Consider the following 25,078-nt stretch of genomic DNA (forward strand, 5'->3'; position numbering starts at 1 on the left):
GTGAAGGAGGTGAGACCTTTCCTCAAAGTAAACAAAGATGCAGGTATTTTATGTACTTGCTTTGCCAGCTGCTCTTCACTCCATTCTTCCATTTACAGCAAACTGGGGGTAAGAGATGGAGCCGCTAATTACACATGCTTAAACAGGCCTGACTTTAAGTAAACATATTATACAGAGTCAATAGAAATGTGTTCAGTCATGCTAATGAACACAGAGAAAGGACACAGCACTTTACTAAAACAAACAGTCTTCCAGTTTTTAAGTGCTATATGGATTGCAACAGAACATATATTAAATTAATTACAGGAGTCTCATCTTGCTGGCTGATTAAAAAAAAAAATCAGGATCTTAAATGCTCTCAAATGTCCCGGAGCTGACCACAGATTGGATGACCCTAAATGAATAGGTGACTCTACGGTCATCCTTCCTTGTGGGATACGACACCTGTTGGAGACACGAGGACCCAACCTCACTCTGCCATGTGGGTAGTGACCAACACACCCGCAGTCACCGGGGCGACTTCCCAGGATCATGTGGCTGCACAGTAGCTGGACCAGGACTCAGTCCTGGGCCTCCTCACTGAACGGATTCAACAAATTGAGGAAAATGTAGAACGAGAAATCCCTTGACTCTATAGTAAATCGATAGCAAGACATTTTAAGCCACTTAGTTGTCAAAAACAAATGACAATGCAAATTTTAAAACTAAGAAAAACACGGGGAGAAGTAGGAAATTAATACAAGTCAATTTTATTTCTTAAGCAGACCATATAAGTGTAAGCAAAAGGAGCAAGCAAAAACTTGTGAAGATGTTCAGTATTGCTAATAAATAAGTAAAAATTAAATAAAATGAGAATAGTAAAGCTAAATTAAAAATATAAAGCCTATGCTGGCAGGCCTGTGGAAAAAAGGTACAAGTCGGTATCATCAGGGGCAACGTGAACTGGTGTTCTGGAAGTTAATTTGACAACAGAGGGTAATAAAGCCTATCTTTACTGAGCTCATCCTCAGAGCTGTGTATGGCAGGTATCTTACGTGATTCAAAGGTGAATCAAACACAGATCTTGCCCTTCAAGAAAGAGGTAAGTAGCAAAGACATGAAGAAAACATGTAAATGGCTATAATGTAAGCTAAGAACAACATTATGAGGTGGACAGTGCTGCCCCATTTTACAGATGAGGAAACTGAGGCCCAGGAAGGTGAAGTCATTTGCCCAGGGTCCCTCATTTGTAAGTGGTAGAGCCAGACTCCACAATAGGCGAGATTGACTCCAGAGTCCAAGTTCCTCCCACTATGCCAAGTGCAGTCTGTGCTAACAGAGGGAATGATGGGCATTCAGGACCAGAATCGTATGGGCTTTCCACCACTGTTCTTTACATTTGCCTACTTTCCTCCCACCCTTCAACAAACGTGTGCTGTGTCAAGCAGCTGAAGAGTAGTAGAGAGCAGACAGGGCTCCTGACCAGGTGATTACAGTCACCCTCTGGACTAAGCCCCTTGTGGGTTCTTTCCCTAGGCTCATCTCTGTATCCCAAAGCCAAGTCTGCAGAGCCTGCAGGAGACATGCACCCACAGTAGCTGACTGAGGAGAGGAGAGAGCCTGCTTTACACTTGCATCTAGATCAGAGCTCACCCTACAAAGACATGGGGTGTGACATTCGGAGTTGAGAGAAAGGGCATCTCAAGCAGGGAAAACAACAAAGCAGATCCGTGGAGTCAGGGAAAAAAGGAGCACGAATGGACTTCCCTCGCGGTCCAGGGGTTAAAAACCTGCCTGCCAGCACAGGGGGCATGGGTTCAAGCTCTGGTCTGGGAAGATTCCACAAGTCGCAGGACAACTAAGCCTGTGCACCAGAGCGTGGAACTGCAACTACAGAACCCACGTGCCACAACTACTGAAGCCCATGTGCCCTGCAACAAGAGAAGCCACCACAACTAGAGAAAGCCCACTTGCCTCAACCAGAGAAAGCCCACGAGCCGCAACAAAGACCCAGCACAGCCATAAATAGACAGACAGAAGGGAGCTTTTTAAAAAGAATGAAAAGAAAGATGCACAAGAGGGCACAGTGAGTGGCTTCATCTGGGTCAAGCACTGGTGCCTGAAGATGAGGAAGATGCTTGCAGAGGAAGGCCGGGGGCAGGCGTAGAGGACCAGGACCCAGTAACCTCAAGTACTTGTAAACTTATCACAAGAAAATCATTCAAAATCTATACATATTCAAACTGACCTGCAGATTCAACACCATTCCTTATCAAAATCCCAGATAGTTTCTTTGCAGAAATTGACTAATTTTAGAATTGGTGTGGTAGTTTGAGGGACCCAGAACAACCAAAATAGCTTGAAAAAGAAGAACAAAGGTGGAGGATTCTTGGTTTCAAAACCTGCTACAGAACTCCAGTAATCAAGACTGTGGTTTTGGACTAAGGCAAGACCTACGGATCATAGGAAAAGAACTCAGAGTCTAGAAACAAACCTACACATTTACAGTCAACTGATATTCAGCAAGGATACTAAGACAATTCAGTGAGGGAAAGGATAGTCTCTTCAACAAATGATTCTTGAAAAAGGAATAAATCTATTGTATATCAACTATCAGAACAGATCAGATCAGTCACTTAGTCGTGTCCGACTCTTTGCGACCCCGTGAATCACAGCACGCCAGGCCTCCCTGTCCATCACCAACTCCCGGAGTTCACCCAAACTCATGTCCATCGAGTCGGTGATGCCATCCAGCCATCTCATCCTCTGTCGTCCCCTTCTCCTCCTGCCCCTAATCCCTCCCAGCATCAGAGTCTTTTCCAATGAGTCAACTCTTCGCATGAGGTGGCCAAAGTACTGGAGTTTCAGCTTTAGCATCATTCCTTCCAAAGAAATCCCAGGGCTGATCTTCAGAATGGACTGGCTGGATCTCCTTGCAGTCCAAGGGACTCTCAAGAGTCTTCTGCAACACCACACTTCAAAAGCATCAATTCTTCGGCGCTCAGCCTTCTTCACAGTCTAACTCTCATATCCATACATGACCACAGGAAAAACCATAGCCTTGACTAGACGAACCTTTGTTGGCAAAGTAATGTCTCTGCTTTTGAAGATGCTATCTAGGTTGGTTGTAACTTTCCTTCTAAGGAGTAAGCGTCTTTTAATTTCATGGCTGCTATACTTCAACAAAAAAAAATTTTTTTTAAGAATAAATTTGAACTCCTATCTTGAACAGTTCACAAGCATTAACTCAAAATGGATCAAAAACCTAAGTGAAAGAGATAAAACTATAAAACTCTTAGAAGAAAACATTGGCATAAATCTTGGTGACCTTGGATTTGCAATGGTTTCTTAAGTATGACTCCAAAAGCATGAACAACAAAGAAAAAAGATAAATGGAACTTCATCAAAATAGAAAACTTTTCTGTTTCAAAGGACAGTATTAAGAAAATGAAATGAATGTATGTCAACTCTACTTTGATTTAAAAAAAGAAAATGAAATGAAAACCCACAGAATGGGAGATATTTTTTTCCGATCGTGTAACTGATAAAGGACTTACATCTAGAATATATGAAAACATTCTTATAACTCAATCATAAAAAGAAAAACCAATCTTAAACAGGCAAAGAATTAGAACAGCCATTTCTCTAGAGAAAATATACCAATGGATAATAAGCACATGAAAAACTGTTCACCATCACTAGCCACAAGGGAAACACAAACCAAAACCACCATGAGAGACCACTGCATCCCCACTAAGATGGTCAGAATTAAAAAGAAAGATGATAACCAACGCTGGTGAAGATGTGGAGAAACTAGAACCTTCAAACCCTGCTGGATGGAATGCGAAAGGGTATAGCTCCTTTGAAGGACAGTTTGGCAGTTCCTTAAAAAGTTAGAGTTACTATATGACCTAGCAACTCCATACCTAGGTGTATACCCAAGAGCAGTGCAAACATATGCCCACACAAAAGCCTGTGCATCCAGTGTTCAGGGCACCATTATTCGCAATAACCAAAATGAAACAACCCAAATATCCATCAACTGAATGGATACGCAAAATGCTATATCCATATAATGGAGTATTCAGTTCAGTTCAGTTCAGTCGCTCAGTCGTGTCCGACTCTTTGCAACTCCATGAACTGCAGCACACCAGGCCTCCCTGTCCATCACCAACCCCTGGAGGTCACTTAAACTCACATCCATTGATGCCATCCAGCCATCTCATCCTCCGTCATCCCCATCATCTCCTGTCCCCAATCCCTCCCAGCATGAGAGTCTTTTCCAATGAGTCAACTCTTTGCATGAGCTGGCCAAAGTACTGGAGTTTCAGCTTTAGTATCATTCCTTCCAAAGAATACCCAGGACTGATCTCCTTTAGAATGGACTGGTTGGATCTCCTTGCAGTCCAAGGGAGTCTTAAGAGTCTTCTCCAACACCACAGTTCAAAAGCATCAATTCTTCGGCACTCAGCTTTCTTCACAGTCCAACTCTCACATCCATACATGACTACTGGAAAAATCATAGTCTTGACTAGATGGACCTTTGTTGGCAAAGTAATGTCTCTGCTTTTGAATACGCTATCTAGGTTGGTCATAACTTTCCTTCCAAGGAGTAAGCGTCTTTTAATTTCATGGCTGTACTCACCATCTGCAGTGATTTTGGAGCCCAGAAAAATAAAGTCTGACACTGTTTCCACTGTTTCCCCAAGTATTTCCCATGCAGTGATGAGACCAGATGCCATGATCTTCGTTTTCTGAATGTTGAGCTTTAAGCCAACTTTTGCACTCTCCTCTTTCACTTTCATCAAGAGGCTTTTGAGTTCCTCTTCACTTTCTGCCATAAGGGTGGTGTCATCTGCATATCTGAGGTTATTGATATTTCTCCTGGCAGTCTTGATTCCAGCTTGTGCTTCTTCCAGCCCAGGGTTTCTCATGATGTACTCTGCACATAAATTACTTGGCAACAAAAAAGAATGGAGTATTGACGTGCTACAACACGAACCTACCTTGAAAACTTACACTAAGTGAAGGGAGCCAGACACAAAAGACTACAGGTGATATGATTTCACTTACATGAAACGTTTAGAATAGGCAAATCTATGCAGCAAGAAGATTAGTGGTTGCCTATGGCTGGGCTGGTAGAGGGTAGGCAGGTGAGGACTAGGGAGAAAAGGAGAGTGATTACTAGTGGGTATGCAATTTCTTTGGGGGTAATGAAATGTTCTAAAACTGATTGTGTTGATGGTTACACAACTCTGTGAATATACTAAGAACCATTGGGCTGCAACTTTAAATGGGTAAATTGTATGGTATGTGAGTTATACCTCAATAAAGCTGTTATCCCCAAACTCAAATATATCAATGTATAAAATCAGTAAAAGGTGCTTCAACACATGCTTTTTCAGGTGGCATTGTGGTTAAAAGTGTGGGGAGTCACGCTTCTGTGTGTAATCTATCTCCCTACTTCTAGATGTGTTGCTGTTGTTGTTGTTCAGTCACCTCATCGTGTCCAACTCTTTGTGACCCTATGGACTGCAGCACGCCAGGCCTCCCTGTCCCTCACCATCTCCTGGAGTTTGCCCAAGTTCACGTTCATTGCACTGGTGATGCTGTCCAACCATCTCGTCCTCTGAAGCCACTTCTCCTTCTGCCCCAGGAGTCTTCTCTAGGACCACAGTTCAAAGGCATCAATTCTTTGGCATTCTGCCTTCTTTACAGTTCAGTTCTCACAACCTGATGTGAGCACTGGGACGACCACAGCCTTGACTATATGGACGTTTGTTGGCACAGTAATGTCTCTGCTTTTCAATGCACTGTCTAGGTTTGTCATTGCTTTCCTGCCAAGAAGCAATCGTTTTCTGATTTTATGGCTGCAGTCACCATCCGCAGTGATTTTGGATCCCAAGAAGAGGAAATCTGTTCCACTATTTCCACTTTTCCCCCTTCTATTTGCCATGCAGCAATTGGGCTAGATGTCCATGATCTTAGGTTTTTGTTTTTTTTTTTAAATATTTAGTCTTAAGCCAGCTCTTTCACTCTCCTGCTTTACCCTCATCAAGAGGCTCTTTAGTTCCTCTTCACTTTCTGCCATTACAGTGGAATCATCCACATATCTGAGGTTGTTGATGTTTCTTCTGCCTATCTTGATTCTAGCTTGTAACTCATCCAGCCTGGCATTTCTCATGATGTGCTCAGCGTATAGGTTAAACAAACAGGGTGACAGCAGACAGCTCTGTTGTACTCGTTTCTCGACCTTGAGCTAATCACTCGTTCCATACAGGTTTCTAACTGTTGCTTCTTGACCTGCATATAGGCTTCTCCAGAGACAGGTAAGATGGTCTGGTGTTCCCATCTCTCTAAGAGCTTTCTACAGTTTGTCATGATCCACTAAAGTCAAAGGCTTTAGTGTAGTTGATGAAACAGAAATAGGTATTTTTCTGAAATTCTCTTGCTTTCTCTATAATCCAGCCAATGTTGGCAATTTGATCTCTAGTTCCTCTTCCTTTTCTAAACTCAGCTTGGACATCTGGAAGTTCTTGGTTTGCATAATGCTGAAGCCAAGCATGCAAGATTTTAAGCATGACCTTGCTAGCATGGGAGATGAGTGCAATTGTCCAATGGTTAGCATATTTCTTTGGTACTACCCTTCTTGGGAATTGGGATGAGGATTGACCTTTTCCAGTCCTGTGGCCACTGCTGGGTCTTCCAGATTTGCTGACATAATGAATGCAGAACCTTGATGGCATCATCCTTTAGGGATCTGAGTAGTTCTGCTGGAATTTGACTGCATCTACTAGCTTTATTAACAGCAGTGCTTCTTAAAGCCCATTTGACTTCACACTCCAGAATGTCTGGCTCTGGGTGACTAACCACTCCGTCACGGTAATCCAGTTCATTAAGATCTTTCTTATATAGTTCCTCCGTGTATTCTTTCCATTCCATTCTAGATGTGTAACCTTGGATAAGCTCTTTAATCCTTAAGTTGCTAATGCACCTCATTTTTCTCATATGTGAAATGGGTATGTATTAATAATACCTATCTCCAAATAGGTACCTATCTTCAGGGGTCTTCTGAAGATCAAATGGGATCAAGTATGTAGAACATTCATGACAGGGGCTACATAGTAAATACATACTAAATACTGACTGCTGTGAAATTATTGCTAATACATGTTAATAACAAACAACTAGAAGTAGACCCATGTCCAAAAGTGAAGAGAGCATTAACAAAAGTATGCTACCCATGGAATCCACTTGTTTCATTAAAATAATAGCTCTGTGGGGTCCGTGTAGACATGGAAAGTCTGATCTATAAGAAACGTTTGCAGGAAAACAGCCCCCCCCCCAAAAAAAAAAGTAGGTCTAAAATGGGAAAAACAAAGTATGTGTGACAAAAAGTGAGATGCAAAGTTTCATAATGGATTGTGTATGATAAAGGAAGGATTCTCTGGATTTGTTTCTTATTTGCCACATCACTCTTGTGGATATCCTAACACTGGTCCTAAGTAATATAAAATAAAGCAAGTTAGTCGCCGTATATCAAACTGAGGAGGCTCAGCCACGCAGAGGTTTCCAGCACTGTTTAATGACTGACGCCTCGACAAGAACCTCAAACTGCCACGCGATCCTGAAGAAGCTTCTGACGTGTCAGCCACTCACTCCTGCTCCATGTGGCTCAGGGTCTTCCCTCAATTTCAGATCTTGAGGACTCTAACTTGCAGTCTTTCTGGTTCTGACTTTTCCTGCACGCTCCAAGAACCAAAAGTGGGGGTTATCAGGGCACTTGTTGGTTTTTTTTCCTTTTGCTTCTGGGTCTTGTGCGAAGCTTGGCTTCAGCATTGCTGGAGGATGGGCTAAGGACAAACTACAACCGGTTTCCAGAGTGAACTGATCCAGCGGGGAGCCCCAATCTCAGAGAAAAGAGTGAGTTCTGCTCACTTTCATGCCCCTACCCAGAACATGCCAAAGGAGAGCCAAGTCAGACACATGTCAGAAGCAGCAGGGTTTATTTGTGGGCATGCAGTAAGGCCGCCTAAAATGTTTCTGAAGCAAACCGCACATAAAAATGTCTACACATACACCTGGAGGAAGAAAACGCTCACTGTGGTGAGGAGGGCCAGGGGTGACTCACGTGTGTCCACCGTCTCCTGAATCGGGATGAAGCCGACAGGCAGAGTGTCCTTGATGTCGATGAGCTTCATGTCCACTAACACGTTCCCTAAATGGCTCTTGGGAAGAAAGAAAAGAGATATAGACGATTAATCTGAACACGCCTGTGGTGGGTCTGCCATTCTGGCTTCAAAAGGCATATTTAACACAATGACTCATGCAGCTTTACGACAGCAGGTTAATTAGAGTAGGTGCCAGTTAATGATCCCCAGCGGCTACACAGGGACTCTGGTGGCCCCCAGAAAAGGATTTCGTCTGCAGAACCTCAAGGCCACTCACTCAGACGTGGCCTTGGTTAGCAGAATGAGTGGCTCAGGAGATGCCCGAGATGTAACTGAGCAGAGAGCAGCTGTGCACCCACGTCCCGGGGCCATGTGGCCCCTTAGCCCTGAGCATCAGCTCTCGGGGCAGCAGGTTTAGAAGAGCACATTCCCGGGGTGGCTGTTGCACCGGGAGGCAGGGGAGCTACATCTCTAACAGAGAATCAACCACACTCCCCAGTGATCACTGGTCTCTGCATATGGACACGCATTTCGGTGGCTAGATATGTTCTGTAAAACTCCACAAATCGTAAACTCACACAGAGTGGGAAAGCCCTGCTGCCTAATATTACACATCTTCCAAAATGATGTGCACAGGGGTCTCTTAAAGCTTCTACTTAGTGGTGGTGCACAGGGTCCACGGTGCACAGTTTGCCGTAACCAGAGCAAAAATATCTTCGAAGATGGCATGCAGTCCTATAATTGCAAGAGAGAATTCTTTGCAAATGCCCTGGCACTTGCAGCCCGAATTTCAAGTTGGAAACGAGCTCTAGAGAGATCTACCCTACAACTTAAACAAAGTGGGGCCACCTCGGAGGTTTCATTAACATTTTCAGAGTCATTTACAACTTAGCTCCCCCTCTCTCTAGTTAGAGCCAGTTAGAAAAAGAATGATGCCTTCCCATCCCAAATCTCTCCTGTTAGGATGCTAACAACGCACTTGGCATGCCCATCTTCCAGAAATGCCTAAGCCCCCATAAGCACACACGTGGTTTACTTGTTCTGCATTCCTAGACGACCCCACCACCTTGCCCTGCACAGCAGTTCCTCTGGAGTCAAGCCTGGCCTGGTCAGAGAAGGGTGTGGCCCTCAGTCTCTGCGGCCCCGCCCGTCCTGCCCAGTGCCAACACCATCACTGAAAACCAAGCAGGGAACTCCTATCATCTATACTCTATGCTTTGTTCTCTCTTGGCACGCTCAACTTTCCTTTGTATCAGTTTCTAATGGCATGTTTGTGAGGTTTTTAGGTAGTATCTTCTTTGTGAGGTTTTTATGTAGTATCTGCTTCCCCACCAGGGTTTAAGAACCACGAGGACCAAAACCATCTCTGCTACTACTATACATCCAAGCCTAGCATAGATCTTGGCAAACAGTAGGTACTCAATAATTACTGCTGAATAAATTACTATTTTGGGGTACATTTTCAACCAGACGGGCCACTCAGAATCTGAAATCAAAATGGACTTGCTCGGACGACAAATCTAAATAATGCCAACAAAAATATTAAAAGTATAGTTAATAAGTGCATTATAAACCAAAAGTACACAAATGAAATAAATTCCTGAAATTTAGCCATGAAGGTCAAAGTGTCGAGTGTAAACTATGACCAGTGTTTTCTCGGCACTGTGGTCAGAAAGCCATCTCTCTCAAAAGCTGGTATTTGAGGAGGATTTAAAATGATTACATTTCAGGTAGCTGGGTCTAGGAAAACAACGCACAGGCCAGCACAGCAAGTGGAGAGCGGAACCCTACACGGAATAAATCTCTGACCGTGGAGGAAGGGTTGGAACCATTAACCCAACTCGCAAACATCAGCTGCTTTCAGAATCGTCTGATCTAATCTATCATACCTTTTTTTTTTTTTTCGTGGCAGTTGCTTTTCCATGTCATCACTGCTTTCTGCATTGAGAAATTAACAGCTGGGTATGTTTCCCTGCCCTGTAGATGGATGGGCGTTCATCAATATCCTTCTCCAACGTCTTCCATCTGACAAGTTGGGTTTTAACAGAAGTCAACTGCAAACCACTTAGCGACCTCACCCTCCACACTCTACTAACGTCCCTGATCATAAAGCCAGGACGTCAGTGGTGCAGCCATTAAAAGAGGCATGAAGACCCCCTCTCCGGTGCACATGGAATGGGAGGCTGCACTGTCAGAGCTTCCTGAAGCCCAAGTGAGGTCCCTTGGCGCCCCGGGCTGCCGCTGCACCAGGTTTAATACAGTAGGTCTGCGACACCATTAATTTTGCCTGTTCCTCTCCCTTCCCCCATCCTGTGCTCTCTTTCATTTCCTCCTCATAAATATGAAGAACGTATTCCCAATCCTTGTTGAGCAAATGATTCATGCCAAAAGCCCAATATGCACTGACTCAGGGTATTTATATTGTCTCTGGTAGCCAGTATTTGCTAGTATACTGTAATTATTTTTGACAACCTTGCATTTAAGGTAGCCACAGATAACCAACTTAATATTCAAATGTTCATAAATCCTTCTGTTTAATATCCTCCCTACCTAATCTATGTACATTATTATTACAGGTAATGCAGAAAGTACAGGGCATGAAAAGTGCAATTAATCTCGATCCTTCCCCAGGAAGCAATGTCACTCCAAAGCCAGGATTCTGTGTTAACAGCATTATTGGGGGAAAGGAATTCAGGTTCCAGAGGAGTCTCCCCAAACTCCTACACAGGGAGTCTCAAGTCGCCTAATTAAGAATCCGTCCAGTCTTGAGATTCTACATCCCTCCTTTGCAGTTGTAAAAAATTATGCCATGCAAAGTCTTGGCTCTGACAGCGGGACTGGGACAAACCGGCTGTAACAGATTAAAATATGGCTCATTCCTGCTCTACTCCTCAGCTGGCAAGGGGGCCCCTGCCACCCCTTTGAACTGCCTTCCCTCTGTGTCTCACTACAGGACCCATTCATTCTTTTTCTGAAAATAAAATGCACCTAATTTCCTTACTGCCTCAAAAGGGGGGCAGGGGATTCTCCCACTGCCCTTGGCCTCGTCTTACATCCTCTCCCACAGGCACCTCACCATGCCTGCCTGGCCCTCACAGAGTAAGAGATACAAAGTAGGCACTCAACACACATCTCCTGAATGTTTGACAAATGATTAGATCGATCTATTTTCTACCATCCACTTACCCATGACACTAAAATTAACAAGCCCCAGTGACTTCTCTCTGTCATTTTTTAACTTTTTAGTGTCCCTACTCCAAGGGATCAGGGGCTCTTCGGGCCGAGAGTACCGACACCCCATAAGCCTTCAAGGAAATGCAACAAAAACAGAAATCAAAAACAGCCAATGAGATCATCTGTCCTCTGCAGCCGCGGACTCCTCTTCAGCAGGAGGGGCTGAGGCTGAGTGCAGGTCAGGAGTGAACGTGCAAAACCACTGGGCAGAGTACGGGTGTGGACACGCGCTGCTCAAGCCTCAGGAGGTGGTCGCACAGCCCTGCGTGCAGTGAACACGCGGACTTCCCGCGGAAAGGGGCAGCCAGCAGCAGAACAGAGGTGACAAACGCTAACAATATGGATGGTTTCAAAGAGGGTATAGGTAACCTCCAAGGACAAAGGGGACGAGAGAGCACCATAGGTGTTTATGGACGCAGGATGGAAGGATGGAGCCAGGGGCACTGCCCAAATGTCACAGGCCTGACATCTGGAAAGGTAACTGGCCTTCAGACCTGCCCCTGGGGTCTCCTCGCTGCACCGTGACCCAACCTCAGACCTGCCCCTGGGGTCTCCTCGCTGCTCTGTGACCGGATTCAGACCTGCCCCTGGGGTCTCCTTGTTGCTCTGTGACCTGAAGGTCCTGCTCAGACCCACCGCGGGCCCAGTTGCCAGGAACTTCCCTCCTCCATCAGGAGCTCTGTCCTTTACAGTGAGTATTTATTACTCGCATCATGAGTGGGAAAAAATGAGAGCAACGAGTCTTCCCTGAGTGTGTTAGAAATCATTTTCCTAACAAACACTTATCAACAAATGGGAACAGCTGCTGGACAAGAGTGTGGACCACAGATCCATGTGACGAGCCACAGCCAGAAAATGCTTCAGGGACGCATGAGGACTGTGACGGGACTATGGGGCTGTGGGCTTGTGACAGAGAGAAAGACGGTGATCTTTTCCCTTCCAGGCTTCTGAATGGGGATGCTTGAACCTGATTATTTTTTAAATCACTTATGAACATATTTTATTGTTGCCATAAGATTTATAAAAACAATAAAAAAACAATAAAAATATTTCCCATCTGATTTTTGTTTTGCATTTAGGCCCAAAATAAAATGGCACCCCTAAAAATGAAAATCTGACTGCTCCCTATTAGGGTTAGGGAAGACAGGTGTCCTTAGACAAGCACATAAACTCCCTGATCTCAGGACCTATTACTTTAAGAGTCTGAGGATGGAGGCAGCATATTTGCAGAGTGCCCAGGACAGGCCTCACATGGAAAGGAGACTCACAAGAGCCACTTCTCTTTTTTCTAAACCACCTATTAGAACACCTTTAGTAGGTGCCTTTAAACTTTCCTAATTTATGGGCTTAAGTATTAAAAACAACACAGTAAAAGTAATCTGCATGTGTGGTGGATACCTACCTGCCGAAACAATGAAAGGTCACGTGGCAGAGAGACCTGGGGAGAAAGTCTCGGGCAGGGGTGACCGTGGGGCATCTTCTGGCTATGTTCCCATCAAACTACCCTGCAATTTGTTACTCGATGAAAGGCAGGCAGGATGAGAGCTGTGAGAGAAATCTTTTCCGTGTTTCCTTTGGAAAACAGGTTTTAATGGAACTCACGGCACACTTGGGTATGTGGTTAATAATACTGTTAATAAATGAAACCCAGTGGTGGCTGCTGATCCTACCCTGTTTACTTAAAACCACCAATAAATTAACACAGCGATGAAAACAAACCACCACCAAAAAAGTGAGGAAATTTTCAAACACGAATGGAAATGACTTGTGCTCACTTAGCAAACGGAAAGCTAGACTTACATTTTCTTTGGAAAAGGATCTCGTGAAGCACAGGTATCGGGTAACCTTGGATTTAAATAAGCCGTCTTTCCAGAGGTCAGCGTCCACACCATCTGCTGTCTGAGCGACCTGCACCAGAGAGACGGGGAGGAGGACACAGGTGAGGCAGGGGCCATGGAGGGCGGGCGCGAGGGGCTTCCGTGCCTGCGCCAGTTAACTCCGCCCGGACTCGCGCAGCATCTCATTAGTCCCCTTCACCAGGCCCTGGGAAGAGATTTTTCCAAGAGGGGCCAAGGGAGAGTGTGAAAAATACAACTTCTAAAAATACTGTCCCTGGGGAAGTCATTGATTAAAGACACCCTGACAAAAGTGCTTCTAATGAGAAAAGAGGAACTTCTGTTTGTCGTGGACCGAGAAGGGACTGGAGAAGTCAGCGCGTTACGGTGCTCATTACCAGTCACTCCGGGGACGGTACAGGGCGCAGAGGGAAGAATGGGGCGTGAAATGCCACCTGAGAGGGGCCCGCCTGCCAGACGCCTGGCACAGCTTCCTGCCCCGGGGCTGACTGGGCTGGCCAGGGGCTGCTATCACTGGGTGCGGGGGGCGGGCAGGGCATCAGGGAGGTTCGCCTTGCCCCGCTTCTTTTCAGCACAAGTTCTGTGAGTGGAATTCAAGGTTGAAAACCAGCGTGATAGGAAAATAAAAAAAAAGACTCAGCTGCTAGTTTCTAGTCTCACTGAGGAGCCATAGTCTCGTATATGGCTGTAGGAATTTCCCTCTAAGGGCTTCCCTGGGGGCTCAGATGGTAAAGAATCTGCTTGCAATGCAGGAGACCTGGGTTCAATCCCTTGGTTGGGAAGTTCTCTGGAAAAGGGAAAGGCAACCCACTCCAGTATTCTTGCCTGGAGAATTCCATAGACATACGAGCCTGGCAGGCTATAGTCTCTGGGATTGCAGAGTCGAACATGACTGAGGGACTAGCACTTTTCACTTTTAGTTTCAAGACGCATTCAAGGATGAAGCCAGCCTTGATGTGAGTCTTACGGGGCCTGGGCCCTGGGCCGTGGGACCAAGGCCATCAGTGGGAAGAGCTCACGAGGAGACGGGAGAGGAGGGGAAGGCTGGCCGGGACATGCTCTCCCCATTCTCTCCACGATGCTCATTAAGGAACAATCAGGCTCTGTGCTGCCGCTTCCCTCAGCACCTAACAGGTCAGAGGAATCCACATCCTGGCTGCACCCTAACGGGACTCCAGGAAGACTGGGAGCAGGGCCCCTTTGGGGAGCAGTGCCCTCTGCAGCCGGCCCCCTGAAGTGCACTCTGGAATCTCCCTGCTCCTCCTTCTGAGGCTTAGACTGTTGGAGGCATGTGTGCTCAGTTGGGTCTGATTCTTTGCGACCGCATGGACTGTAGCCAGCCGGGCTCCTCTGTCCATGGAATCTTCCAGGCAAGAATACTGGGGTGGGTTGCCGTTTCCTTCTCTGGGGAATTGTCCCAACCCAGGGATTGAACCCACATCTCTTGAGTCTCCTGCATCGGCAGGCAGATTCTTTACCAGCTGAGCCACTGGGGAAGACTATGGGAAGCCTTCCTTGATCTGACAAGCTCTGGGCTGTCCTCACAAACTGCTGAAAACGCCTTTGTTCTTTACACAAAACTGCCCTGATTCTGCCCCGTCCTGTGTCCACACTGCACAGCAGGCCCACACGACTCGGACTGTCACGTGCGAAGCCGGGAGTGTGGGGGCCGACTCCTCCAGGAGGGTCCCAGAGCCCCCACATCCATGTTCTCTGAGGGAGCCCCTGAAAAGACCAAAGGCCAACTGGCAAAAGAAAAGGGCTTGCTTTCACACCGAACAATTGGTAAGTTCATAAATGCCATACGGGAAAAGAAGGGTCCTCGTGCTGAATATGCAAAGATGTTTGACCTGAAATCTGAAGGAGGAATGGTATGGTGACAATCTCAGGGACAGTCTGGTTCAAGTATGTCACTCCCACAGAAAGAAACACGGCCGAACAGACCAGGCCTTGTCCGCACTTGTCCCCACAATGGTCACACATAAAGTTCCTCAGAAAACCTGAGATTTGAGGCCGTGGCCCCAACTTCTACCTCCAAGGATCCCTTATGCTTTGTCTTCTCCCACATGTTCCACGTTTGAAAGATTTTTGTTTCCCAAACTGTACTTGTATTTCCTCAGTTCAAAGATGTAGCCATTTGAGAATCACCTGTGGATTTAAAGAACGCTCCTTTAGGAAAAAAAGAAACATCATGTCAAATTGCAGAAACCAATTTCTCAGATGCATTGCAATTTTGGAACCATTAAAATGTGACAAGATGCCACAGGAACAAAGAAAGAAGGGAACCTATGTAGTTTCTCTATAATAAATATTATTTTTGATAAATTTTTACAAAAAACAGAGAGTCTGCAGAACATGCAAAGGCTGTGGTACCTCCAGCCTTCCACGGAAAAGCCTGGGGGTTCAGGAGGGTATTCCTGGCTACCATGGGGTGGTGTGCCCCCTCATTCAAGGCCATCGTTTCCAGGATTTGAAAATGAGGATTCCCTTCTCTCACCCCACTGCTAGAATCTTCCCTTTTCTGAATGAGAAGACACCCTGGTATGACGAAGAGGCCGGTGCAGGAATGCAAAGAGGGGAGAGGGAAGCAGGAGCAGGCCTGCTCCCTCCTCAGAGGCCCCCTTCCCTCCCTCTGTCCCTGCAGTTAACAGGCCTCCAACCTGCTCCTGATACCCATTCAACAAGGTCCACCATGGCTCAGCTCTGCCCTGAGCCACAGCTCACGTGCGGTGAAGTGAAAACGTGTAACGCCCTCCAACCCCAGCCAAGGGGAGTGAGAAGGGAGGTGAGAGTGAGACAGAAGAGGAGGGAGAGAAGCGTGTGTGTGGGTGTGCGTGTGCACATGCGTGTGCATGGGTGGATGTGGGTGTGCATGGGTGGATGTGGATGTGCAGAACACAAAGGTGCCTGCAGCCAGGGGTCCACAGCCTGGGCTGGATCCACCTCCAAGGCTGCTTGAGGTGTGGGGAGCCCAGATCTGGCTCAGCAACAGGACTAGGGAAGTCCCTGGAGGAACAAGGCTGGGCCTTCACAGCTTGCCTTCCCTGGAGCAAGTTCTCAACCTAAACTCTCCCCATGGCAAGCTAGGCTAGCTACGAGGTAAGTTGGAGAAGGAAATGGCAACCCACTCCAGTGTTCTTGCCTGCAGAACACCATGGACAGAGGAGCCTGGCGGGCTACAGTCCATAGGGTCACAAGGAGTCGGACATGACTGAAGTGACCAAGCATATGAGGTAAGTGTGTGGTCAGTAGCTACATGGGTGCCCCACAGAAGTTCACATCTAAACTCTGTCCCTGTGAACTCAGTCTTGAGTCCCAGGATGGGAAGTGGGGGACAGGGAGGCAGGCTGTGGGTGGAGGAAGAGGACTCTAGGTACAGCAGACCCCAACCTGACACTCCAGGCTTAAGCAAACCCCACCCCTGAGGGCACTGTGGGGACAGAGGGGATAATGCACGAGACCTGCCTCAGTGCTCACCCGGGACCGCATGAAGCCAGCGCCGACAGGTCTACGCAAACGTGACGACCCCATGAAGGCAGCGCCAACAGACAGGTCTACGCAAATGTGACGACCCCGTGAAGCCAGCGCCAACAGACAGGTCTACGTAAACATGACGATCCCATGAAGCCACTGCCAACTGACAGGTCTACGCAAACGTGACAACGTGAAACACGCTTTTATAGCTACAACACACTACATCAGGATTTGAAAAGCCCTGCATTGTCACATGAGGGCTCAGCTCCAACCTCTGGTCCCTGGGGTTCCTTCCCATCTCTGGGACTAGACCTGGTCTTCAACACAGATTATGTATTTGTGTGATTAACCTTTGCCGGCTCTACTGCCCCGCCACTGACAAAAGCTTCGCCAAGCCGAGGACGATGTCCAATGGCCATTTATTCCCTGTACTCAGCATCCTGCCTGATACACACGGGCTCAACCACAACTGGCTGAAGGAGTGAACGGACAAATCAGCCTGTAGATCTGCAGCAAACTGTGAAAAACCAAGAAACCCCGCTAGCTGCTGGAGTAAGGTAATACAAATTTAAAAAATGAAATTTCCAGGACTTAATCCCTTGAGCTGAATGTATGTGTCCCCTTCAAAATCACCACTCACAGGTCAAACCCCAATTTCAACAGCGAGGCCACTTATTCCTTCGGTTTTATCTATACCCTGTCTTGTTCCCAAAATGACTAGAGGATGCCCAATGCTGCTGTCGGCTGCAGTGCCCCGGGCGTGTCTGTCGTAGGGGTTCACACGTGCATGCACACACACACACACACACACACCCCTCTTACACACTCACACACTCAGACCCTCCCTCTCCTTCTCCCATCTTCCCAGTATAGGAGCTGCCTCTGTGGAGGAAGAGGTGGGCAGTGACAGACAGGGCACTTGGGTTTACCGCTCTTCCCTGCCAACATTCTTCTAAAATGACAACCTGGTGGAGACAGTACAGAGCCACTAAAATAAAGAGCAAGAGAGGAGTACAGCACGAGGCAGAGGCCATCGGATCTGTGGAGACGTGGGAAGTGGAAGGTCCAGGGTGTAGCAGAGGAGGGGGGACAGATATCCCAGGGCCCCAGACACCATTGGGATGAGGGTGGAGGGCCTGGAGATGGGTGGGATGCGAGTTTAGAACTGGAGACAGGCAGAACAAAGCCATTAAGATTCCTAGAGCCCCACTCTGCTTCAGAAGTATTTTCTGCAGAGATGGGATCAGGAGGGCTCAGAGTTCCAGGACACCAGCTTGGTGGGGAAGGAGGTGAAGGAGGAAGTAAAACTCCAGAGTCAGAGCAGAGGGTAATAAATATGCACACTGAGCTGAACAGTGACTGAAAGGTGGGCCCTCTCCTGTCCCTTCCAGGCCCACCCTCCTTCCTGCTTTTGGAACCTTGGGAGCCAGGTGTACCCCTAAATGTTGCAAATTGAAGGATGCGTCTCTGGAGAAATTAAAGAGTGCTAGAGAGAAGACCAGCACCCACAGGCTCTGAGGTCTCTGGTTACAGTTACAAGAGCCAGCTCCCTGGTGCACCAGCTGCTGTGCAGCCCACCAGTCATCAGGCCCCACCCCTACCACAGGGCTCCGACTGTAGGAGCTAGGGCCTGGCTCTTAACTGACAACAAAGAATTACCAGGCACTGGGGGAGTCTCAAATATGACAACAGGGTCCAAATTATTAGAAGAAAGGGAACCTGAAGATAGCACAGCAAACAGGAGGAAACAACAAAAGCTAAAGAATTAACAACCAAACCTGTAATGAATATCTTCAGAGGAATAAGTGAAGATACACAGTCACCAAGCAAGAACTGGGTTTCCCTGGTGGCTCAGACAGGAAAGAATCTGCCTGCAATGCCGGAGACCCAGGTTCGACCCCTGAGTCACGAAGATCCCCTGGAGAAGGGAATGGCTCACCCACTCCAGTATTATTGCCTGGAGAATTTCATGGACAGTCCATGGGGCTGCAAAGAGTTGGACACAGCTGATCAACTAACACTTTCACTTTTTTTAAAACGAGAATAGAATATTGTGGAAAACGTTTTAAAAGGAACAATTTAAGACAACACATGGAGTTTAGACATAAAAACTTGTAGCTAAAATTAAACATTAAAAAAAAAACCATATTGGAGGAGAAAATTGAAGAAATCTCCCAGAAGATAAAATACAAAGGTGAAGAGAGAAACTAGAGATGGGGAAAAAAAAAACCCTAAGAAAATCGAAGAATCAATATAGTATCCAACAATGAAATTCCAGAAAGGGAAATAAAAAACATAAGAAAAAGTGAGCTTCCACAGTAAGGAGATCCTGAGAGTTCTAGCACAGTGAATAAAAAAGTCCACCCCAAAGCACAGCCATGGAGAATCCCATTGATTTTGGGATGAAAAAACCGCCCTTAAAACTTCCAGAGAGAAGTAACAGGCCACGTACAGAGGAACAGAATCAGAATGCACTCGACTTCTCTTCAGCAACATTGAAAACTAAGGCGTGAACAACCTCTTCAAAATTCCAAGGATTTCTGGATTTCTCCACCTCAACCAGCGTCAAGTAAGCATGAAGGTAGAAGATCTTAGCAGACATCCAAGGACTCACAAAGTTCATCCCGCTGCCTTTTCTGGGGAGCCTAGGGGAGGATGTGCCAGCATGACTGGGGACTGAATCATACAGAGGAACCTAGAGCTCCTGGACAGGCCCCACACAAGACAGCCCGGGGACGGCCTGGACGGAGGGAAAGGAGAGCAGGTCATGGAAAGAAGAGTAATTCGGGCTGTCTCTGGGGGAAGGGGCAATGTGGACTGCACCCTGGGAAGAGGTGCGGATGGGCGAGGGACAGACGTGCGAGCATTTACAGGCCTGAAGCTCTGCGTGAAAATATAACTTAGTAACTAACCTGAAAACTTTAAGGAAAAACTAAATTCTCATGTAAAACTCAGTAGGCATCTAGACAAGGAAGTAAATGAAAGAGACAAGCCAAGAACTAATTCCAAGAACAGGAAACGGTTACAAGAAAGAACCTCCAGTCCTGCTGCATCACTTGATCCAGTGGTACCCAATGTTTGCCTTGTTATGATATATAAACGCTGCCCACTAATGTTCCGAAACTGTGATACTGCCTGATGGGCGGAGAACATAAGAAAACTACATGTGCAGTATAGGCGATCAAGAAATAAATAGTACAGTCACATTACTTAGAGATATGGAGATGAAGTACCAGAAGCGAAAAAATCTAAAAGAGCTGAAAGTAACTGCCTCTGGGGAACGAAACAGGGAGAGCAGGCAGAGACAGGGCCGGGCTGGCTATACTTTATTAAAAGTCCCTTAGTACTCTCTGATTTAACTGTGTAGGCATCACTTTGTTAAAAACAGAAAAGTGAATTTTAATTTTAACAACTCAAGAGAGCTGGGGAGATGTCTCATGGAAGACAGGATGGGGGCGATACTCCCTGGAGAGAAGCTGTTACTGCGAGGACCACAGGGATGCTCCTGAGGATACAGCGTGACCCGGCTCCGGTCATCTCCTTAGTGTGTCCCAGTGTGTGACAGTGTCCAAAGCTGCATGTGCCTTCTCTACTGCCGAGTCCCCCAAGGGAACAGGAGCATGTGGAGGAGCCGCGGCCCCAAGCCTGGCAGAACCACACCAGGGCCTTGTACAGCTGCCTGCCCGGCCCGGGCTCAGCCTCTGGCTCATGCAGCCCAGGCCCCCGACTTCCTTCCTTCTTGGGCTCCAGCTCAGAGGTCACATTCTGCATGACCACAAGGCAGTCCCAGAAGGAAATGTGTGTTCAGGAAGCCCAGAGAGCCCATGGGGCGCGGGAAGGAACCCCTGAGCATAACTGCAGGAAAGCCTCCTGGTTGGAGGACAGGTAGAGGGGCAGGGATCCCGGCTGAGTACTCACTGTTGTCGGGGCTCTGGTCCAGGCAGCTTCTGTGCAGAGTCTCACTGAATCCTCCCAATCACCCGATGCAAGGGGTACTACTTCCCCCTCAGTTTACAGATGAGAAAATGAGGCTTGGTGAACTTCCATAAACTAACTCAAAGTCATTCCGTGGTCAGAGCAGAGGTGGGGCTCTGTGCCCTCTGGCTCTGCCCCCTCAGCATCCAGTAAGCAGAGCACCCGCACACAGCCCAGGGAAGGACGGTCCACCTTCCGGGTCAAAACCAGGGCACCTCTGGGCCCTGCTTTGGGGACAGCTGACAAGCCATGGGCAGGCCTCTCTGACACAAAGAACCACCCAGGCCACTGAAAACAGTGGCACAGAGAAAGGGCATCCCTGAATGCTGCAGACATCTATTTCTTCTTTATTGACTACGCCAAAGCCTTTGACTGTGTGGATCACAATAAACTGTGGAAAATTCTGAAGGAGATGGGAATACGAGACCACCTGACCTGCCTCTTGAGAAACCTATATGCAGGTCAAGAAGCAACAGTTAGAACTGGAGATGAACAACAGACTGGTTCCAAGTAGGAAAAGGAGTACGTCAAGACTGTATATTGTCACCCTGCTTATTTAACTTCTATGCAGAGTACATCATGAGAAACGCTGGACTGGAAGAAGCACAAACTGGAATCAGATTGCCGGGAGAAATATCAATAACCTCAGATATGCAGATGACACCACCCTTATGGCAGAAAGAAGTGAAGAGGAACTAAAAAGCCTCTTGATGAAAGTGAAAGTGGAGAGTGAAAAAGTTGGCTTAAAGCTCAACATTCAGAAAACGAAGATCATGGCATCTGGTCCCATCACTTTATGGCAGACAGATGGGGAAACAGTGTCAGACTTTATTTTTCTGGGCTCCAAAATCACTGCAGATGGTGACTGCAGCCATGAAATTAAAAGACGGTTACTCCTTGGAAGGAAAGTTATGACCAACCTAGATAGCATATTCAAAAGCAGAGACATTACTTTGCCAACAAAGGTCCGTCTAGTCAAGGCTATGGTTTTTCCAGTAGTCATGTATGGATGTGAGAGTTGGACTGTGAAGAAAGCTGAGCAACGAAGAATGGATGCTTTTGAAGTGTGGTGTTGGAGAAGACTCTTGAGAGTCCCTTGGACTGCAAGGAGGTCCAACCAGTCCGTCCTAAAGGAGACCAGTCCTGGGTGTTCATTGGAAAGAGTGATGCTAAAGCTGAAACTACAATACTTTGGCCACCTCATGCGAAGAGTTGACTCACTGGAAAAGACCCTGACGCTGGGAGGGATTGGGGGCAGGAGGAGAAGGGGACAACAGAGGATGAGATGGCTGGATGGCATCACCGACTCAACGGACATGAGTTTGGGTGAACTCCGGGAGTTGGTGATGGACAGGGAGGCCTGGCGTGCTGGGATTCATGGGGTTGCAGAGTCGGACATGACTGAGCATCTGAACTGAACTGAACTGAATGCTGCGGAGAGGACGCCCTGAGAAAGGGCATCCCTGAATGCTGCAGAGAAGACAGCGCTCGGGAACAGTCTGGAAGCCCATGGGTTTGGAGAGCTTTGCTGTGATGACAGGAGAAGAGAAGGAAACAGACTAACTGGAACACTTTAAAAGGTCCTGTGCGCTCACACAGGGCCCAGTGTTCTAACGCTGCTCTTTAACCTGCACGACACGGGAACGCCTGAGTTCACCCACACGAGGGGAGGGTGGAGGACACGGGCACACGGGGACCAGGGAGCACCCCAGCTAGCAGGCAGGCCTCAGGAAGAGAACACACGGGGGTTCACTTGCTCGGAGAAGAGATGCAGGGGCTTGTGCAAGAGACTGCACTCATTGCAGATGAACCCACTCTCCAGTCTGTTCACTGCGTTCTATATGCTGCGAAGGTCCCAGCAACACCGCACATTCACTGGGTGCGTTCTAGGTGCCGGAACCGGCCCCAAGTATCTTATTCTCGTTAGTGTAAGTTACCTCATTTAACACAACAGCCCTACGTGAGTTACTGCAATAATCGGTTACTAGCTGATTTTATAGATGAGGAAATTGAGGAACAAAAGGATTGTGGCTAAATAAATTATGGTATGTCTATGTAATGGACATACATAGGACACATACTATATAACTGAAGCTAATATAATGCTGCATGTCAGTTATACCTCAATACAAATAAATTTAAAGCAATAACATTAATAAATATCCATACTGTCAACTGTGCAGAACCAATGCAGAACCGAAGGACACATATTCAGTTCTTAGAAAAGACAAAGTACGTATATGTAGAGAATTATGTCCATAATATATTAAGCGGGGGAGCAGGGATCTTCGTACTAGAAAGCATATGAGACAATCCATATAAGGGGGACATGGACATACCAGTTACTCCTGGAATGAGTATTAAATTCCATTAACTTGGTGCTGCCTATCAAAAGCCTTAAAGCTATATATGTCCCGTGACCAAGGAACGTCACTTCTGGGCAGAGAGCTGAAGCAGAACATCAGCTTTGTGCACAAGAGTGGATCATCACTTGTTCCTTCACACTGAGCTTCTGGGCGCTAGACGTGGACGAGGTGCAGAGGACAGAGGGCTGGACTAGGTGGACTTGGGCCCTGACCCCACAGGGGACGTTCCAGATGGGGCACGATGCATAACAAACAGGTAGACAAACAAATATGTCAGATGATTTTAGGAGTCTTAAGAGTCTTACATAAAGCAGAGTAATGGGGACAGGCGACCAGGGAGGGCCTCTCTGAGGAGGGGCCTCAGTGCCGACGCCTGTGATGGGAAGATGCTGTCCGGAGACCTGGAGGCAGAGCTGTGTGCAGCGAGGGGAAGATGAGGCTGACGGGTGGGCCACAGGGGCAAGGGGAGGGCTCTGGGGCCAAAGCCTGGTAGGAAGCGGAGTCTCAACAGTGTAGAGGCAAACAAGGGGAGCAAGTGACACACTTCCGATGATCAGAGGATGTCCTTACAACGCAGGACTCTGCAGCATTTCAAACGACGCTGAGGACACATCGCCTGACAAGGGAAGCTGAAGGGAAAGAGTAAGTTACACAGTGGTTTCTAAAGTACAATCTTGGGATTGAATAAAAAAAAATGATGCAAATGAACTTATTTACAAAACAGACTCACAGGTCTCCAAATCAAACCAGTGAAAGGGGAAAAGTGGGGAAAGGGATAAATTAGGAGACTGGGATTAACATACACAAACTGCTATATATAAAACAGACTGCTGGGGTCCTTTAATGGACCGGAACCCGGCGGTCCGGAGTTGACGATAAGAAAGTGAAAGAGAGAGAGAGAGAGAAAGACAGACAGACACGGGGACCCAGGCTCTGATGGAGCAAGGGTGCTTTATTAGCAGAAATGCAGGCTTATTTATCTTTAGTAAGATGATTACAGGATGAAATTTTATCAGTAGTCACAATATGGATAGTCTGATACATACAAGGTCGCTGATGCAGAAAAGAGTCACTGAAGGGGATTCATACATGTGTCATCCTATGACCTCAGTCCTGGGAACAGCATGCTGTTTCACTCATTTCCGGAATAGGAACTGATTAGGAACAGAGAATCCTTGAGAAATGACAACATATTGGATTCCTTAAAGTCAAACGTCCCCTGACAACGGACAACTAACAAGGACCTACTATAGCACAGGGAACTCTGCTCAATGTTCTGCAATAACCTATGTGGGAAAAGAACCTGAAAAAGAATGGATATACACACATACATGTATATACATGGGCTTCCCTGGTGGCTCAGACAATAAAGTAAGAGACATGGGTTCGATCATCGGGCAGGGAAGATACCCTGGATAAGGAATGGCTACCCACTCTACTATTTCTGCCTGGAGAATTCCACGGACAGAGGAGCCTGGCGGACTATAATCCATGGGATCAGAAAGAGTCGGACACAACTGAGCAACTAACACTTTTTCATATATATATATATATATATATATACATATATAAATGATTCACTTTCTGTACATCTGAAACTAACACAACACAGTAAATCCACTATACTCCAATAAATTTTTTAAAAATACAATCTTATATTTTGTTTTTAAAAGTTAGCTATACAGGAAAGGATCTAAACAAATCAAAGCAACGTATTAAACTACTGTTTGGTTCTGCACAGTTGACATTATGGGTATTCTTTAATGTTATTGCTTTACATTTATTTTTATTGAGGTGTAACTAACATACAGCATTGTATTAGTTTCAGTTATACAGCATATGATTCAACATTCTATACACTGTGAAGTGATCACAGTAAGTCTAGTTAACATCTGTCATGATACATACTTACAGAATTGTGTGTGTGTGATGAGGTCTTCTAAGACCTACCCTCACTGAGCAAGTTTCAAATATGTGACACAGTCACAAGTAAATATAACTACAGTTGCCATGCTGTTCATGA

General features: G+C 46.6%; 1 protein-coding gene and 1 long non-coding RNA gene across 17 annotated transcripts in view; both read right to left on the minus strand.

The window, feature by feature from the left end:
• The window catches only part of MVB12B (multivesicular body subunit 12B), a 194,461-nt gene that overhangs the window by 117,339 nt on the left and 52,044 nt on the right, over positions 1 to 25,078 (minus strand). For 15 of the 16 annotated variants that reach the window (XM_086325144.1, XM_086325136.1, XM_086325141.1 and 12 more), the window contains 2 exons: positions 13,185 to 13,292; positions 8,111 to 8,207 (listed from right to left, as the gene is read on the minus strand). In XM_086325144.1, coding sequence (XP_086181270.1) covers positions 8,111 to 8,207; positions 13,185 to 13,292 — 205 coding nt within the window. Of the gene's footprint in view, positions 1 to 730; positions 7,722 to 8,110; positions 8,208 to 13,184; positions 13,293 to 25,078 lie in introns of those variants that run through there. The other variant, XM_086325146.1, reaches the window with a different exon arrangement.
• Positions 15,326 to 25,078, minus strand: part of LOC147362528 (uncharacterized) — a 39,475-nt gene continuing 29,722 nt past the window's right edge. The window contains exon 2 of the long non-coding RNA XR_015136328.1: positions 15,326 to 23,684. This is a non-coding gene — a long non-coding RNA (uncharacterized LOC147362528). The remainder of the gene's footprint in view (positions 23,685 to 25,078) is intronic.

Source organism: Bos grunniens, chromosome 11 (genome assembly GCF_055505025.1).
Source record: "Bos grunniens cultivar Pamir isolate PY7600 chromosome 11, Bosgru_T2T1.0, whole genome shotgun sequence".
Lineage (NCBI taxonomy): Eukaryota > Metazoa > Chordata > Mammalia > Artiodactyla > Bovidae > Bos > Bos grunniens.